Raw genomic sequence first — 20469 nt, forward strand, 5'->3', positions numbered from 1 at the left:
ACAAATGTGTCAATTTGACCCAATATCATAAAAAGTCAGTCAACCTTTTATAATCACCACTTAGTCAATAAAGTTATAATTGTGTGGACACGTACAACAACTAGAACCAACTAAGCCAAATTAATGAAACATGATTGAGAGGTAAACAAACCTAAGCCCATGGTTTTCAATATATATGACTATAGGTCCTATGATGTTATAGATAGAAAAATTGAGCAATTTCAAAGTAAAAGAACAGAAGCTAACACTACATATTAATTCCTTGAATATTGACAAAAGGGGAAAGTGATAGGAGATTTTTGCATTGTCCTGCTAAGGAAAAAACAACATTGTAGTACACAGTGAGATGCTACAACCAAAAGGTTGAGAATACTACATATGTTGATAAAAGTAAAGCAAACTAAAAGGGTGTTGGACCCAGGTACTCTATGCCATCCATTTCTGAGTTCTCTGGCATTTCAATTTCTTCCAACCATGCGTAACTATCCTTTTCCTTTTCTTCTTTCCCCTCACCAATCTTTTCTTCTGCAGAGTAAAATCATTCATTGTCAGAGACAAGAAAATAATGTGTCATTCAACATGCTCAGACTCAAATCCTCATATACCAAGATACCCTCTTTCTTTCAATGTTCAAAAAACAAGATTTCATATAAGTTTTCATCAAATTTACTCATTTTTAAGAGGACAAGTATTCAAAGCACACTGATGTCTGATTATATGTGATTAACTTGAAATAACATCTCATTAGAACTGGGTTTCTTGTGGTTAACTTGTATTGATCTTCAATGCAAGAAGAAATCCAATTATAATGAGAAAATAACATGAAAGAACTATGTAAGTTTTGTCATTCCTTGAAGCAATATATAACTGTGTTTAGAGAGAGATACTCACTTGGGAAAACAGTACAAGGATGATCTTTGTAGTAGGAACAGTCACGGCCATCTTCTTTGGAATAAGGTGGGCCAATGACATCAAGAACAGCACAAGGGGTTATGGCTTTGAATTCATGGATGTTACCTCCTGTGGTTGGATACAGCACAGAAGTGTCACAAGATGATGTGAACACCTTATCAGCTTTCAACTTTGCCATTCTCACTGAAAAAATATCATTTATGTGAATAAGATAAAATCAATTTATGAATAATGTAAATTTTATCTTATAAATTGATTTTATAAAATTATAAAATTACATTAGAATTAAAATACATTTCTTAACCAGACACACACAACAGTTAATTCAAGGTTAATAAATAATGATAGTAAAGAGAAAGAACTCACATTGAGATGGTTGTGGCATGAGGTTGTCATTAGAGACCTCTGTGTCAACCCAATCATAGGATTTGATGTGCATTAGTCCTAACAGAAGCTTGCTGAAAACAGTCATGCCTGGATGGTTATGGAGAGGAATGATTCCTCCTTCAGGTATGAAAAAGATGCAGAGCTGCACAAAAATGCAAAGTGTTACCATAATTACTTAAGCACACAAGCTAGCAAGAAGCAATTTCTGTTGTGAGTGTGGGTGATTAGAGAACAATGAGAATGAAACACTTACTGAGAATTTGTCACACTTGTACACTGTTGTGTAAGTGACCCTTTGATTCTCTCTCACTGCATTTCCAGGCTTGAAAAACTGCAGATCTTTATTTAGCCCAACATCTTCTGGTTTCATGTTATCTGAAACATATTAAAAAAATCAGAACATGTCAAATGAATATACATTCAGGAAGTGATACCAAAAACCAATGCCCAGATTCTAAAAAGAGAATAAATTGCAAATCCACAATCTACATAAAAAATGTTGATGCATGTCATAGTTTTCTTCATCTTTAGCTATATCATTATTTTCCGAATTGGAACGAAACAAAGTTAAATAAATGACATGAATAACACAACAAAAAATAATTCTGCATTGTTAAGAAAATGAATCTGTTAATTGAGCAAACATTGTTTTTAATTTTATGTAATATTGAAACTAAAGATCAAAATTGAGACAGACTCCAGAACATGACAACATGCGAAAAAAGAATAGATCAATAGACAGTAGAGAGTTTGTTGTGATTAACATCATACCAAGTATCTGACGCAATCTCTGAACATCTTGTGGAGAAGGAACAGTGTCAGGACCTTTGAAAGCTTCTGTGCATGAATGAAACAGCTGTTGAAGTGTGTTTGAAACAGTCATGTCGGACCTCCTAACCCTGCGAAGAATCTGTTTCCTCTTTTTGCCAATGCCTCTTTTCACATAACCAATCTTGTTCCCACGTCCAACTCTCTCTCCACCATTATCCACCAAACTTCCTTCCATTATATAAAGAACCAACTTTCACTTATTAACTCTTCTCAGATTCTCAAGAATGGTTTTTTCAGAAGCAAAACGAGAATTGAGAAAGTTGAAAAGGAAATGAAACAGTTGTATGGTTTGACCTGAAAGAGAAGATGATTGATATGTTGATATTTGCAATATATAAACAGTGAAAAAGTGCATGAGGAAGAGAAACTGAGGATGAAATTTAAGATATTTAGTACATGATAAAGAGAGAGAAGATCAAGGTTCCAAAACTAGGGGCATATAAAACGGTATTGTGTTACTGTTTTCTTTTTAAACGAAAAGAAAAAAAATAATAAAAAAATAAAATAAAAGAAGAAGCAAAACCGGTATTGTTGGTGCACTTCATTCACATCCCCATAGATTGTTTCGAAACTGGCGGTTAAGCGACCCCTGTTTTGTAGGTCACGACGGTGACTACATAAGGAAATTACCATAATCTCCATTTTTTTGCTTTATCTTTTATTAAGGATAAAAACATACATTTTAACTTTATCCTAATCTAAGTTAAGTTTTATGTTTCTTTTTCAACAATCATTATTTTCTACACACATAGGATTAATATGGTTTTATAACCTTATTTATTAAATAATTATACCATAAATGATAATTATGAATGGAAATTAAATTAGCATTTGTCTTTAGCAGAATTATTTTCAATAAAAATATTATTATTTTTATAAAATTTAGAATAATTTTTTTTTTAAGTTTTATAAAAATAATCTTATATGATATATTTGTTTAAGTATATGTGTGTTTTATTTCAAAACATAGAAGAACATTTTTGAAATATAGAAACCTGCAGGGTATAAGCTGTGAAGGGGTACATGTAAATGAATCATAAAAAAGTCACGAGTGTTTCATACATAGTGCCATGAAACATAGATACTACCCGTGTACTCTTGTTTCTAAGTACAAAACGACAGTAGAATAACTGTAGGACAACCTTACCTTTTTTTTGTTCTTTTTTTATTGTCATGTTTTATCTTTGAATCTCTTACTAATTGAACTTGTTGAGAAGTATTTAAAATACACAATTTTTTAATATGTTTGTTTTATTGATTGAAACTTATAAAATTTAAAAGATTGATGAAAGATTTTAAAATTATATTTTATAAATTTTGATGACTAAGAGACAAGGAATAGCAAAAAGGTTATCTTGATACATTTATTTCGTCTGTGATATTTTCGAATATCAAGACTAATGTGGCAGACGAGGAATTTGGAAGCATGATACGTGTAAACCATCTTTTGCTGTGTCTGCGTTGTAATTGTATATTTGTAACGAGAAAAATCGAGCAAAACAAAGGTGTACAGTCAAAATCAGATGAAATACTGGCAAGTCTTATCTTTTCACAGTCGATGACCAGGACAACCTTTGAAAGTTGTGATTAAACGTGAAAACGATGAAGAGAGTCAAATTCATTTATTTCCCTCTTTAAAATTATCAACTAGTTTTTCAAAATTTATAAATTAATATTTTTTATATCATCTTTTTCTGTCTAAAAGTAATTATCATTGATCCAGATGGATTAAAAACATAATGACCAATAGAATATCGTTTTCTTCATACGAATATATAAATAATCACATCGATATATTTCTATAGACAATATAGCTTGAAGAAGATAGTGTGTGCAAGTAAAATTTATTAAATTTCAAACAGTGAGAAATTCAAATTATAAAATAATATATCAATAGCACTATATTTTAGTTATATGGAAAATACTTTTGAATTGTATATAATGCATTTGATAATTCAATAAATTAAGAATACAAATAAAAACAATTATTAATATGATCTCAACATTTTATGTGAACAAACTAATATAACCATTTTCTATGATTATTAAGTTTTTAACATTTTTTAATATATAATTCTATTATAGGTTTTGAAGGAAGAAAAAAAATAAAATATTAGAATTTATAGATGTTTTAAAATAATGAGACTAAGTATTTTAGTGTTAAAATAATTTAATAATATAAATAGAATTTCATAAAAACATCTCATTATTTAAAACACTCGGTCATTCCTCTAAAACTCATTCTTTAAGTTTTTTTTTTCTAACTATAGAGACATCTATTTAACAATCCGGATGTGCCTAGAAGATCACGGCAGTAAGTTCTCCATTTTCTACCTCAATCTTTCCTATAGAGTAAGTTAGATTCTTCTCCTTTTATTTAGTTTTAATTTAAGACACATGCATAGAGGATTTCTCTGTGTCACTTGATCTCTTTATCTAGTTTCTTGTCAATCAGTGGTCCTAACGACATACCCTGATCATGATTTTGTTGTTTGTAGGCACAATTAGTGTCTTTTGATCCGTGGGAGCTATTTGGGATTCTTTAAGGTCATTTGGTCTAACAGGTAAGAGAAGTTAATATTGTCTTTAATTTTGTGTTATGATGCATGAGTTTATGTTTCCTATGTTGTGAGGAGTAATATTGTTGGAAGTCTCACATCGACTAGAGATAAGGCCAATTTATAATATATAAGTGAGGTGCAAACCTCACCTTACAAGCCAGTTTTGTGGGGTTGAGTTAGGCTTAAAACTCACTTTTTAATAAATATTATGTTGATTTGGTTATAATTGAAATGATTATTTTAGTGTTAATTGTGTTTTGATGAGTGTGCTTAGTTATTTGATGCATGATGACATTGATGATTTCGATTTCGACTTATGTGTTGGAAGTCCCACATCACATCGACTAAAGATAAGGGTTTCTTGAGCATTTCTATTCCACTTGTTGTCGGGCCACTATTGGACCATCCAATTTCTACTATCACGCACGAGATATCTATACCTCGACGTGAAGGGAATGTGTTGGAAGTCTCACATCGACTAAAGATAAGACCAAGTTATAAGTTGGTTTTTGGTCTAAAAAATGAGGTTTTGATAGGTGAGAAATTGAGGTAATGATCAAATGGGGAAAACTGTGTTTTTGGGTCTGTTTTATATTCATTTGAAAATTGTTTAAGCTTCGAGTTAAATAAAATTTGATGTAGAACTGGTTGGTATTTATTAGGTTGAGTTTGTAACTTGGGGTGGACAAGTTGTTCTACCACTACAAGTGCAAAAACTTGTCATTATCTGACATTAATACATATATCCGGATTGGTCAAGTCTAGAAATCATATGTATGTTGAGATCTGAATTGGTGAGATCTGAATTGAATTGGAAACGAATTATAATGTATGATGTTTTATAATTGCATGAATGGATTTCTTTTATAATATTAGCTTACCCTTCTTCTCTTGTTCTTTGCTTATATTTGTTTTCTCTTTTACAATGATCATCTTAAATTATATGAATTTACGAGAATATCTTTCTAGTTGATCCAAAGCAGGTGGAGGTGAAACAACGACATAGTTAGTTAGGTTTAATCATGTGTAAAACTTTTCCTTTAAAAATCTCTAGGTTTTGCTTAATAATTATCTTCTTTATAACATTTTATTTAGTAATTTTACACTATTAAATTATAATGTTAAAGGTTTTTCTTTTATGAACATAGTTTATTTTCTGATTTTATGATTTGTAAAAGAATTACCTATAATGAATAAAAAAATGTTTTCAAATGTTATGTAATTTTAACATTATAAAAATTAATGGAAAATATTTTATCTTATAAATTTTTAAAAAGATATTTTTTATAACTTTAAGGTTAAAAGCTCTTTTTGGTCCCAGTTTTGGTTGGGAAAATTCGAAATGGTCCCTGGGTTTATTTTGTGTTCAATTTCGTCCCAAAGAACGAATTTGGTGTTCAATTAAGTCCTTTTCAGTAACTCCGTTAAAATTCTTAACGGCAACGTGTCCAGATGTGCAACTGCTGAGTGAGGTGTCAGTTTTTTGCTGACTGGGAATCCCTTTTCAGTTGGAATTAGGATTTTTTAAAAAATTTAGAAGGGCAAAGTGGGAAAAAAAGAAAGACTTTCTTCTTCCTCTGAAACCCTAATTCCTCTACCATTACCCAAACCCCAACCGCCGACCACCGACCACCGTCCATCATCTTCTTCCTCACACGTCGTCAGCAACCATCGCACCTCGCACCTCCATCACCGTCGCACCTCCATCACCATCGCACCTCCATCACCCTCGCACCTCCATCACCGTCACATCTCGCACCTGCAGAAAACAAACCCAAAAACAGAAACGGGAACCACTGTGGCAGCCTCCAGCATTTTCCAATTCCACTTCGTGTGCCCTTTTCCCCAAATCTGAACCCTAATTTTGGGCAGAGTTGTTCTTCCTTGTCCCTATTAGATCCATTGTTGTCGATGTCCCTGTTATAACATCCTCTACCATTACCCAAACCCTAATTCCTAATTGCTTCTTGAAGTTAAGAAATGAAGGAAACTGTCAAATGCAGGAGGAAACAAAGAAACAGTCACAACTATAGGTAGAGTCTAGAAAAGCATGTTCATAAGGTACTACCTCTACACCAACTATGGCTAAGAATTCATCATACCCTCCTTTTTCATTCATAAACTTTACAACATAGAGCAATACACCGAGCATATCATTGGCTATCTGCACAATGCGTTAACAAAATGGAATAAAATATAAAGAAATATAATAAGGCAATGACAACAACATCCTGATGCGTCCCCTTTAATATCTGATTTAGTCTTTCAATCTATTGAGATCCCTGGTATCACTCTTATGGGTCACTGTACTGTCATCTGTCTATCCCAAAAAGATGTTCAAATAAAACTTTGTAGAAAATAAATTTTACAGCATAGAGCACAGTAAACACTTTACCGTAAAACATGGTACTTGAGGAGGAAACCTCCATTAAGGGAGGAGAAAGCGTAAAATGTAGAAAAAGGTAGAAAGAAAATATAGTCAGAGCTGAAAACAATCTCCAGTACCCTGGCCTTAGTCCCTGTTATAAAACCCAAACTCATTCGGTGGTCGACGGTTGGGGTTTGGGTAATGGTAGAGGAATTAGGGTTTCAGAGGAAGAAGAAAGTCTTTCTTTTTTTCCCACTTTGCCCTTCTAAATTTTTTAAAATATCCTAATTCCAACTGAAAAGGATTCCCAGTCAGCAAAAAACTGATACCTCACTCAGCAGTTGCACATTTGGACACGTTGCCGTTAAAAATTTTAACGGAGTTACTGAAAAGGACTTAATTGAATACCAAATTCATTCTTTAGGACGAAATTGAACACAAAATAAACTCAGGGACCATTTCGAATTTTCCCAACCAAAATTGGGACCAAAAAGAGCTTTTAACCTAACTTTAATATAAATATAAATTTTAATATTTATTTAATTAATGTTTGAAATTTTTTAATAGTACCTTTAATAAAAACAGAAATTTTATCTCTTGCATTTATTACACTATCAAATTTAATATATTTCTTAAAATTTGAATTCAACAATTAAATAAATATTAATTTTTGCAAACTTAAAGTGTTCTTCTACTGTAGATTTTAATTGAGTAAAATAAGTTTAAAATATTGTAACAGTAAAAATTTAAACTTAAATTCATACTTCACTTATCACTTTAACCTATTAATTTAATTTGTTATATAAATTATAGAATCATTTGGAGTAAAATTATAAATAGAAAGGAGCGCACAATCCGGCAAAAATGTATTATATTATTATTAACTAAAAGGGGACTTCTATATATTTAAGAATTAATAACATCAATAAAAAGTTATTACATTAAAATAATTATAAGTAACTGTATAAATATTATAACAATTTGATAACTGATTATATATATATATATATAGTTACATCTAATATTTTGTGTGAGAATAAAAAAATACTTAAGAACATGAGAGTTTTATTGAAATTGAATATTATAATATTTTAATAATAAAAAGTTTAAAATATAAATAAAATTTTAATAATTGAGGTTTATTTTTTATAAAATTATTATTTTTCTAAAATCTTTTCTCTAAAATTTTTTCTTTTCTTAAATTCTAGTTCTAATATTCATTCGATTGAAGATAAAATAAGTAAAATTGTTCATGACAAAGTTCTACAAAATTAATCGATCAAAAGGATAGTTTTGCTCCTTTTTAAATGAGTTTTAGAATAATACATTTGATTCAAGGTTGTTCTTAATGAATCTCTACTATTTTATGATCATGATATCATGTTTTAATTTGAATGTGAGGTTTTGATCTGGTTGTTTATGTGATCCTATTATTATAGAGCTTTAGAGAGTTGCTATATGAGAAAAATAGTGTTTATCTCACGTGAAAGAAACTATATTTTAACTAATTACTTGTTTAATTTCAATTGCCTTTTATGGAACTTTGATTGAAATTTTATGACAATTTGGTATGTTTGTTTATTGGTAATTAACTAAAGGAAATGAGATATAGGAATTCAAATGTAAGTTTTGTGTTTGCTATGAAATTAAATGATTGGTATTTATGGATTAAGTAATGAAATTGTGAAATTGATGTGGTTAACTGAGATAAATTGTCTTAATGTGATTCTTGGTGTATTTGAGACTTGTAAGAAGAATTGAGATGAATTGGTATGTTGGGAACAAGCAAATTTTAGGGTTTGAGTTTTTGTGTTATGGAGACTCGTTGACCGAACCCTTCTCTCATTGAACAAATGTTAAAATTGAGTTTGGTAGAGTCAGGAAAGTCTCCCTTTGGGTGAGGAGACTCTTGTTGGAGTCAAAGCCAAACTCGAGTTTGACAAAGAGCCAAGGGAGAAAGACTCGCCGAGCGAGTTTGACCTAACTGAGCAAATTATCATTCAATTTGTTCTAGTATTAGATTTGTTGAGCGAGATACCCATTCGTGCAGTGATTAGACATCCGAGGATTTCTCACTAAACGAGTATATAATCTAGCTAAGTGAGTTTGTCATATTTTTGGGTAACTTATTTTTTGAGGAAATTTAGAGGAAAATTGAGAATGAGGATATTGTTATTACAAAGAGGTGAATTTGAAAAATACATGAATTTATGGTTGGGATGTTAGGATTGTTTGTATGGCAATGTTCTTCCTAAGAAGGAATAATGTGACAAGTTAATTTAGTGGTATGCGTTGACTATGGACAATCATTTTAAAGTTATCCTAAACTTTATTAGATTCACAAACTCATATATAGGATGAGATCTAAGTGGTAAAGAGTGAAGGGGGTTCTTATAAGAGAACCATTTTTCTATTAAACTATAGAGGACTAACTCAGTCATAAGGAAAGGGAAACCATGTACCGCTATTGGTTTGTAACACTGGAGAATTTTATATTTGGTGACAAGTGCAAAACTTCTAGAGTTTGATTCAATACATAAATGTGGCTAATTTAGATTTATCTTATGCATAGATGTTGTTTGACTACTTTATGTTAGCTGAAATGGTAAATTTGGTTTGCTGAATTTTTATGTTATTTTATGTTTGTACCAAAGTTTAATTTATGTTAAGATTATTCAAAGTTATTATTAGCTTATCCTTATTTTTATTGTTTGTTTTTTTTTTTACAATGATCATTGTTGTTGTGTAAGTAGATGGTGCTATAGGTGATGGAGAGAATAAGCCATAAAAGTGTCATAAGTGTCTAATATATCCTAAATTTCACATAAAAATAGATACTTATAAAGTTTGATTTGATTGTATTTAATAACAGAAGAACAACCCTTTTTAGATTAAAATGCATAATGGGGTATCAAATAATTGATTTATATGAAATCTAATGTTATCTTGCTATTTTGCAATAAAAAAAGAAATGACAAAAAGACAACTGAGCCGCAAGAATTGGTGTTGAGCCACAGAAAAAAAGTAAATGGAAAGACATAACTTACATAATTGGCTGAGCATAACAAATCATAGCTAAGCCAAAGTAGAAATCCTTCTGTGCAAGGAAAGCTAGATCACCAAAGCATGAGGTTGAGCCAAGAAAGAAAACCCACACATGATTAAACCCCTATGGCTAAGCATAAAAAATGGGGTTGGACCAACCAAAATGTTCTATAAAAGTAAGGCTCTACCTCTTGTTTAAACATTTAGAAATAGTTAGAATTTGTCATGCTCTTCTTTGTAATTCTTATATTAGCTATAAAAGTCATTGAAAACTAAAATCAAATTGTGATCCAATCAAATAATCACACTTTTGCTAGAGGTTTCCATAAGATATGGAGGGTGTGCTTGGTGGGAAAGTCCTACGTAATAAAGCAGAGATTTATTCTATCAGGAATAAAAGATTCGCACTAGGGTTTGAAATATGTAACAATGCAATAGAGGAAAAGGAAATGAATTCCAACCTCCTTACTTAGTGAATATTTTAATTTCACAATTTACATATATAAACTCTTTACTCTTAACAACCACACTTTTACTACTATTTTATTAAAATTAAATCTGAAGGTAAATTTGAATATTCTTAATAAATCCTTATAAATAGACACTTGAAATATTACTATACACCAATACACTTGTTGAAATTGATTATTAGAAATTCATCCTCAAAATGATGATTAATATTGCTCTATAGGTGATTGTAAAATACTTTTACACACACACACACATATATATATATATATATATATATATATATTATATTAGGTTTAATAGGTTCGGAGGTCCCTATATTTGGAGGTTTATTTCAATTGGGTCCTCCAATTTTTGAAGTGATCAATTAGGTCCCTAATTTTGTCAATTTGAATCAATAAAAGCATTTCTGTTAATTGCAGTTAACGCTGTAAAGTTTTTGAACATGTGGCACGCTGACGCTTCCAGGTGGCATTGTTTCAAGTGCATAGGTAGATTATAAAAGAGTGAAATCCCTAAATTAAAAGAATGTATTTGAAGGTGAAATCCCTAAATTAAAAGGGATTTCACTCTTTTATAATCCACCTATGCACTTGAAACGGTGCCACCTGGATGTGTCAGCGTGCCACATGTTCAAAAACTTCACGGCATTAACTGCATTTAACGGAAAGACTTTTATTGATTCAAATTGACAAAATTAGAGACCTGATTAATCACTTTCAAAATTGGAGAACGCAATTAAAACAAACCTCCAAATATAGGGACCTCCGAACCTATTAAACCTATATATTATTATAATATGTGTTTAATAATGTAATTTTATCATCATGTTTAAGACTTTAGAGCGAGAGAATGTACTCATTTTCCATAAACTTTTGTATTAAAGTATATATCATGCATGTCTCTTTATTACAGCTAAATTTTGTATCAATATGGAATAACTTATAAAATATTATTAGATCTATATTTTTCTGGCTATTACACTTTGATAATTATTTTTAATTTTTTAAATTCAAATATAATTAAAAATAAAATAATATATATATATATATATATATATATATATATATATATTCTAAATAAACATATCATTTTTATACATGCTTCATTTTGTTAAATTTTAATTTAAAAAATAGTAAAATCATGATCATTGAAGGAACTAACGTTCATCTAGATTTAATGTGTAAATTTGAAATGTTTTACTTTTAAAAACTTATAGTATAAACATATTAGAAATATTTTGAAATAAAAATTGTTTGAAAATTTTAAATAAAATTTATTTATCATTTATAATATAATAAATTTCTATACACTATCATTAATTTTATATGCATAAATTAATATTTCAGTGTAAAGTGAGAAAACAAATATTTAAACTGCTTTGATCTTGGGGTGATTTTATTTTATAACATTGTTTTCATAATTTAAATGTGTTGTTTATTGTCAAGGTTAACTAAACAATTTGGAGAGACAACATTAAATACTTAATTCTACAAGTAAAATTAACTACATTCAGGTACATTTGCATAACCATGCAAGTGTTTTTTCCTATTCTTAACAAATAATTATGCGAACAAATTGAGAAGCAAATCTCACGAAATATGCACCTTAAAGCTTGCCAATGTGATAGATAATAACTATCGTCTTAATGGTCTCTGCAAAAACAAATATTCATTGCATGAAAACCATTTCCTTTTAAATGAAGATAATGCATGTGATGTTCATTTTTTAATTAAAAAAAAATTATTCACATAAATTTCTTTATCATCTGAAGCATAAAAAAAAAACTATATAATGAATGCAAGGCAAACGTACTCTGGGAGCATTGTTGACAACTTGGGGTCTTCTATCAGAAACTCTCTCAGGGTCTGGTATCAACTCTGGACTATCATGCGTATAAAATGCTTGTAAAGCTCTTCCAATAAATGGACGAACAATATTCACTTCCATTGCAGACAAATTTTTTATCTGCAGTATGCACAGAATTATGAGGTGCTCGTCAAAGACATAAGTAGACATGTAATGAGACTAACGGCCTATATTCTCCAACTATATTTTCTTTACCTTATCAAAACAGTAAAAGCTTCGAAGAGAGGAATAATGACATAGGCATCCAATTCTAAAAGCAATTATTAAAAATGAAGTGCTCATTAATTGTATAATTATGAGTTTCTATAGTCGAATGCAAGTATTCGATATCAGCTATGTCCTGTGGTACAAGAGTAAAATTGTCTTCTTTGGCGACTTTTAAATTTACAAATGTCCTCAGATGAAAGAGATAAGGATAAAAAAAATAGACATCAGATTCAAACTACAGAACATATCCTGGATTCAGAAGATTTTAATGGTCGGACTGTGCAATTGCTAAAGAATTTGTTATATTCATATCTTTCACTTTTTTTCCCTTAAATTTAGCTATATGGAGACCCTATTTTTAACAACATTGGCAGCAGAAGCACAAATGAGATGAGAAGATCTTATAACTTGTGGGTCGACTACTTTTATAGAGAATGGTTGCATTACCTTCCAACAAGGACTTGTGAAAGTTTAAAGTTAAATGAGAGGAAGCATATATATGATTGTATGTTAGAAAAATCCTATTTAATAGAAAATCACTGATACATCAGTACATATAATCAAATCCTTGCTAAAAAAGCATGATCCTGCTATAAATATTACCTTAACAGCAATTGTACGACCATTAAATTCTTCCAAGTTGGTTTCAACTTTATGAAACCTTACATTTCTTATATCCTCTATTAAGGATCTCACCATATATAAATCGGGAATGTTATCACGTGCACTGAAAATTTAATTAAGAAAAGGTAAGTTGGTATAGTAAAATGACAGCATCTAACAGAACCAAGATTAGTGTCCCTAAACTTACTGATCAAAAAGAAGTCTTGAGATTTCCACATAATGAAATGGCAATTGATCTGACATCTCTTGAGAGTCTCGCTCTTCCTCCAAAACTTTACTCAACTTCTCTAGTCACATACAAATGTATTGGATTGGAAAATATTAGATCTATATTTCTTGCATCATTTACTGTTTAACGAGCACAACTATAATATTCACGTGATTTTTTTTAACCTATACGACAAAAAAAAAAAAACAGTACTATGTCCTCTACATATTGATTAACCAGAATGAGAAAGGAAAAATAAAAAAGAAAGAAATCATTCTGATAGGACCTTGAGAGTTTATGTAAGGAGAAAGGAAATAATAAACAGGACATAGTTGTTAGGAGGGTGAGGAGGGCAGTTAGGCAGTTGGTTGTTATGTGTTTCATGTAAGGGGTTGGCTATATAAGGGGGCAGGAATGTCTTAGACAGGATGCATCTGTTTTGTATCTTTGTTTTGACAGGAGTATTACATCCTGTGTGAGGGGAGAATTACTCCCTTGGATGCTTACAGACATCATTCTTTGTTACAAGAATAATAATACAGTTTGTTCCCTTGTGAGATTGAGTGTTGTGTGTTGGTGTGCTAACATAAGTGTGTCCTGAAACCTATCAATTGGTCTAACCTGCCGGATCACAAAAAAAAGGAGGAACATGGAGGGGAGAATCAGTACACTGGAGAGGCCAGTCAGCAAACAAGGGAGAGACATAGATACTCTCAAGGAAGATACCAGGGAAAATCATCAAGAACTTAAAAATATGATAAAAGTTCTTATGCTGAGGACAGTCAAGGGTAAGTTAATGGGGGAAGAATAGGAAGGAAGGAAGAACCTGAGGAGGATATGGAGGATGAAAAGGGGGAAATACAAAAGGGTTGGATGAAAAGAGTAGAATTACCTACCTTTGAGGGGAGTAGATCCGGTGGGGTGGATATCAAGAGCTGAAAAGTTCTTTGAAGTGCAAAATGTTTCAGCCAGGGAGAAGATGAGACTGGCCTTCATTAACATTAAGGGGAGAGCCAATCATTGGTTCAGATTTTGGAAAAAGAAGACCAAGAACCCTTCTTGGGAGGAACTAACAGAAGCCTTGATTAGGAGGTTTGGAGGAAGAGACAAATGATCTGTTTTTTAAAAGCTGGCTGCTATAAGACAAAGGGGGAGCAGTGGAAGAATACATCCAGGAATTTGAAATGTTAGTATCTCAAACCACTAAGTTGATTTCTTTGCGGGTTTGCAAAATGATATTAGGAGCCAAATCAGGCCCCATAATCCTAGGGAGTTGTTAGGGGCTATGGAGATAGCCAAGGATGGGGAGGAGGTCACACAAGATCCAAGATTGGGAGGAGGAGTGGCTAATAGAAAGTCAGTCTTCGGGAAGGTATCAAGGAGGAATTGGTGTCGCTTCCAGAACCGAAACGTTTAAAGGGGCCAGAAGTGGTCGGGGTACCTCTAGCTATGTAAACACTGCAAGGAAAGATGGGGCCAACTCCATAGTGGGTTCCAAGATTGGAGGAAATACTGCAAGAGAAAATAGGAAAAAGGGATAAGGAATCTGCCTTACCCAAAATATATCCAAAGAAGAGAAGAAGGGAGACGTTTCCACTATAGCAGCCCCTACAGCCCAGGCCATAGGCGTCTACAAAAAAAAATGAGGATATTGATCATGGCTGAAGATGAGGAGGAAGGTGAAGGGAAAGGAGAAAGAAATGAAGTAGATGCAAATGGAACTCTCAGTTTTTTCAGCAAGGGGCTTGACACAATCCAATACTATGAAATTACAAGGATGGGTGAAAGGGAAACAAGTGTTGGTGTTAATTGATAGTAGCGCCAACTGCAATTTTATTTCGGCTAAACTAGTGGCCGAATTAGGCCTGGTAGTAGAGGAAACCCCTCCCTACAAAGTCTGCTTGGGTGATGGACATAAGAAGACAACTAGTAGATGTTGTCGCGACATCTCTTTATTGTTGGAAGGTTTGGAGGTGAAGGAGAGATTCTACTTGTTTGAGCTGGAAGGTGTGGATCTAATTCTGGGAGTAACATGGCTGGCCTTACTAGGGGAAGTTAAGATCAACTAGAAAAACTTAACTGAGTTTTGGTTAGGGCGAAAGGGAGGTGCTGATTAGAGGAGACCCCACACTGACCAACAAAGTGATGAATTTGTGCATTGTATAATATTTTATAATGTCGTGAGAATTATTATATATAATAAATGAGATAAAAAAAATAAGCCATAAAATAATATCAAACCATATGAATTAGTAAGATATTTTTCTATAACATCCTATTTAATATAATCAAATCATATAATTTAACACTTTCTCCAACTGCAAGGTATGTATTATGAATCAAGCATGTTAAAAACGGTCACATGTCACGAAGGGATCAGGAAAATGTACTCAGGCTGTGGTGGTTGTTGGCCAGAAAGAGCTCACTGAAAGAAAAAATACTTAGACAAAACGTCAGTGGTGGATAGTACTTATACGTAAACATTAGCAAACAATAACACTGGCTTGAAAAAGAAACTCACTAGAAATATGTGGGTTCTAAACAATACTAGCCAGAGAAACATCCATGGTGAACAGTACCAACCGAAAACTTAGTTGATAGTATGGTAGGATACTAAGAGTCTATGAGAGAAGGAAGAGAACATTGACTAATAATGTGTTAGTTAACTACTGTGAGTAAGGGGGGATGCATTGGTTGTAATGCAGGGGGGTAGTTAATTAGTCTGTTGGAGGTAAACAACAACCTATATAAGGATTGCAGTTACTCTGTAGAGGGGTTAGCTACTGTTTTCTTTGTTGCAAGGACAGGACATTTCATATCCTGTGGAGGTGGGATTTACCCCGTTTTGGAGGCTTGTACAGTTGAGAATACTATACAGAAGAGAAATATACAATTCTTTTCCTTCTTTTCTGGTGTTGTGTGTTTGGTAGTGAGAAGTGATAGTTCTTGGTCCTTCTTGATCCAAGAACCTATCATAGTATTAGCCAGAAAGATGCATATAGCAAACAGTACTCAGCTCAGCAGGAAAAGCGTGATCAAATAGTACTTGTCGATAAATCATCCATAATAAAAAATAACACTAGCCAGAAAGAAAGCTCACCAGAAAAGTTCAGTTATATCTTTATCATAATCAAATAACATTTCTAACACCATAAAGTGAATATCAAGAGTTAAAAGGATCCAAAATAGCATGACAAACAAACTTTCCGTTTTGATGAATACAGAGTGAAACATAAAAAAAAAAAAAAAAAAAAACCTAGCATGAAGTTCTTGAAACAAAAACACATTATGAAAACATTCTTCAGATTTCTTTCGCAACAGCACCTCTAACCTATGAATATGTTCACAGTTAATGCATTATCGTTGTTATTGTTAGAATGTTGGGAGGAGAGAAGAGAAGGAGAAATAATAAAGAAAGGAAGCTCACCTACGGACATCCACTGGGGAGGCCGAATGGAGCACTTGCCTCTCTTCTTGAGAGCAATGGCCAACCACAGCGGTACTTGAGTAACAATCTGAGGCGTAAATGGGCCAAAATCTCCCTGTCATTGTTAGTAAATAAGAAATGTAAGGTGTATAGATCTGCAAAATAGAACCAGTTTTGGGTGTTTGAATTCTTGCTTACACAAATGAAATTGAGAGGTCCCATTTTTAGATTGGGCACAATGTCCACGATCTCATCCTCAGCAATGAACTCAAGCTGAGTAGTGCCAGACAAAATGATCATATATATTATGATTTTAAACAATGTAAACTAAAAAAATATTTTCCAACACAAATAGCATACCTCCTCTGCTGAAAACAGTGAAAGCTCATGGTTTGATTGGCCAGCCATCTTGTCTCTTTCAATTTGAACACCCCCTAATGGATCTAATATATTTGTTTTACTTGTATCCAGATGAAAATCTACAGACAAAAAACCCCTGTTAACAATCCAGCGTACTGCAAAATCAGCAACTTCAGTAGTATATCATTATCTACTGCAAAATTGATTTAAAATAAACAGACGAACAAATGGGGCAGAATCACTGGTTCACTTCCCTTTTTAACTCAAAAAGTGAGGGTTTAATAGGTAAATCTGTATATAGCTAAAATTTGACCAAATGAATAGTGCTAGCAACTTTCAAACATCAATTTAGACTTGGAACAGCAAAATTCGAAAATCACCCTTGCTATAGCCAATTTATGCAGCAAAATACACCAATAAACCACCCAAAATCAGTTTTCCAAGGATTCAAGAGCTGGACAGCAAAGAAAATGTGCGTACCTGAGAGAGACGACCTGGAAGAAACCCCACTCCTGTGAAACCCTAGCAATGTGCGACTTGCACTCTTCCCTCACAGTATCGAAGACCGGAAGCTCACAATCCTCGGCGGCCACCAGGAGACGGCGTGGATGCTCCGACTAGTGTGCGCGGGCTAGGCTTGGAGACGTTTAGGGCTTGGAGACTGTGCTCTGGGATGAGAGAAAAAAATGTTCTAATGTGAGAAAAAAATTGGAAAAAACGGTGGAAGAGAAATAAAAGTTGTGCGGCGAAACGGTGAAGGAGAAAGAAAAGCTGTGCGCGGGACGAATTCGAAGAAATGAAATAATCTGCCTCGCGAGATTTCTGAAGATAATTGGACTTAGGTTTTTAAATATCTATCATCGATAAGTTTTTTAAAGGTTTTGGTCCCTAGTTTGTTCAATATGGTCTTACCTTTTTTTTTATAACAATTGATCCCACTTTTTGAAAAAACTGTTCAATTGAGTCCTTTTTGTTCATAGTGGTCCCATATTCAAGTTTAAATTGTTTATTATCATCCCATATTCAAGTTTAAATTGTTTATTATAGTCCTTATTGTATACGATGATGACATGATTTTTAACATAACATTATGTCAGGACTGTTAAAATAACATTTGGATAGGTGAATGCATGAAAGAACTTATTGACGTCGTAACCAAAATCATTAGAAAATTGACGTCGAAACCAAAAAGGAGTCAATTGAACAGTTTTTTCAAAAAGTGGGATCAATTGTTACTAAAAAAAATGTAGGAGCATATTGAACAAAATCTCCCAAACTAGGGACCAAAAACGGTATTAAGCCTTTTTTAAAATACTTTATAATAAATATTTTAATTTTATTATAAAATATGATAAATAGATTTTACTTATTATAGTATCTTTTCATAGAATCCAATTTTTTCACGTTATAATAATTAGTTTTAAATTATAATAATTAATATTTATTAACTAATTTTTTATATTTATTTTTATTTTATTTTATTTAATTGTTATTATTAAATATCAATTATTATAATTAATATTATAATAATTAATATTAAATTAGTAAAGTTTATTTTTTTTAATTCTTTCTAATTAGATTATCAATTAACTTGTCAATAACATAAAAAAATAAATTACTCCTTTATTTTTATTTTAAGAAAAAAAAAGTTAATATGCATTTAGAAAATAGTTATCAAAATTTTGAGACAATTGATGTAACTACAATAGATTGTTAGAATCCAAATGTTCTAGTCGTGGTCTAATCCCTAGTATAAGAATACTAGACCACCCCTATTATATAAAAGTCTAGGTGATAACTAATACGACTAAATATTAAATTGATTATTCATTATTAGATATTACATATTCATGCTTACATATATATATATATATATATATATATATATATATATATATATATATATATATATATATATATATATGTTAATGAAGACTAATTATTAAATAACTTAAAATAGAATTGTCTGTGCATGAATACAACCAAACAGTCTAATGGTTACAACAACTAATAAAAGAAACCTTGCAAAATGATTGATGTTATTTCTAATATAAAAGTAACTTTTAGGTTACAAGCTCTTTTTTATCCCAGTTTTAGTTGGAAATATTCGAAATGGTCTCTGTGTTTATTTTGTGTTCAATTTCATCCCAAAGAACGAATTTGGTGTTCAATTAAGTCCTTTTCAATAACTCCGTTAAAATTCTTAACGGCAACGTGTCCAGATGTGTAACTGCTAACTGAGGTGTCATTTCTTTTCTGACTAGGAGTCTTTTTCAGTAGCCGTTAGAATTTTTTAAATTGTATTTCTGAATCAGGGTTTTTATTTTGGGAATAAATTGAAGAGGGTGGATTCTAAATCAGGGTTTTTATTTCCCAATCTTCTTCCCTTAGTTAATGAGCATGCTTCCCATTCTTCTTCATCTTGTTGGAATAACTTAGGTCGTTGTACTTCTCATTATTCACCTGGGGGTGGTTCAATAGGGCTAGGGATAATCCCCATTTGCAATTGTGGTGAGATGGCAGTAGTAAAAATGGCTAAAACTCCAAAGAATGCGGGAAGATATTTTTGGGGTTGTCGAAACTACAAGGTAATCTGAATATAAACCCTATGTTCTTTATGTGTTAATAATTAACATTGTGTTTGAAGTTTTTGTTGTTGATGAATAATAGAGTGAAGCTTGTAATGCGATGTGTTGCAACTATTTCAAGTGGTGCAGTAAAGAAAATGATGATGAAAGGGATGTTATTATTGGGAGGCAAAGGGGGGAGATTTGTGATCTGGAAAACGCACTCAAAGCTTCGAAGAAAAAGATCCAATTATTAGTAGCAGTGACTGGTTTTCTTAGTGTAGTTAACATACTAATGTTTTGTGTATTTTGGTTGAAATGATGATGTTTAAAGAGGTGGTCCCAATGTGGTTGAACGTAGTGATTTAAGGTCAATAGAGTTGAAATGTTGTGATATTTAGGTTGTGGCTATTTCTTTTGTACTAAACGAAGGAATGAAATTTCAATTATTTAGTAAGTAATTGTTCAATTTAGTCCCAATTTTTGTTTATTAGTTCTAAATGTGGTCCCTATGTTGACGACTGATGTGTTGATAAAGCAATAAAACACAACATGATTCAAATTGTATAAAGCTTTAAAATAATAACTTTCCATAAACAGAACCAAGTTAATCATTACATGCATATCAGATGACC

At 31.9% G+C, this 20469-nt stretch overlaps 2 protein-coding genes across 2 annotated transcripts; both read right to left on the reverse strand.

Annotated features, from left to right (window-relative positions):
* Positions 1-227: 227 nt before the first annotated feature.
* Positions 228-2492, reverse strand: LOC106753863 (plant cysteine oxidase 2). The gene is made up of 5 exons (XM_014635731.2): positions 2071-2492; positions 1553-1674; positions 1279-1441; positions 892-1095; positions 228-525 (listed from the first exon to the last, which is right to left on the reverse strand). Exons 1-5 carry the CDS (start codon positions 2303-2305, stop codon positions 401-403), a joined length of 849 nt encoding a protein of 282 aa, XP_014491217.1. The 5' UTR covers positions 2306-2492; the 3' UTR covers positions 228-400.
* Positions 2493-12048: 9556 nt separating this feature from the next.
* On the reverse strand, positions 12049-18103 carry LOC106753664 (DNA replication complex GINS protein PSF2). Its single transcript, XM_014635509.2, has 8 exons — positions 17748-18103; positions 17268-17386; positions 17106-17180; positions 16908-17022; positions 13460-13559; positions 13252-13375; positions 12388-12540; positions 12049-12227 (listed from the first exon to the last, which is right to left on the reverse strand). Exons 2-8 carry the CDS (start codon positions 17313-17315, stop codon positions 12210-12212), a joined length of 633 nt encoding a protein of 210 aa, XP_014490995.1. The 5' UTR covers positions 17316-17386; positions 17748-18103; the 3' UTR covers positions 12049-12209.
* Positions 18104-20469: the final 2366 nt, after the last annotated feature.

This window comes from Vigna radiata, unplaced genomic scaffold (assembly GCF_000741045.1).
Source record: "Vigna radiata var. radiata cultivar VC1973A unplaced genomic scaffold, Vradiata_ver6 scaffold_7, whole genome shotgun sequence".
Classification (NCBI taxonomy): domain Eukaryota; kingdom Viridiplantae; phylum Streptophyta; class Magnoliopsida; order Fabales; family Fabaceae; genus Vigna; species Vigna radiata.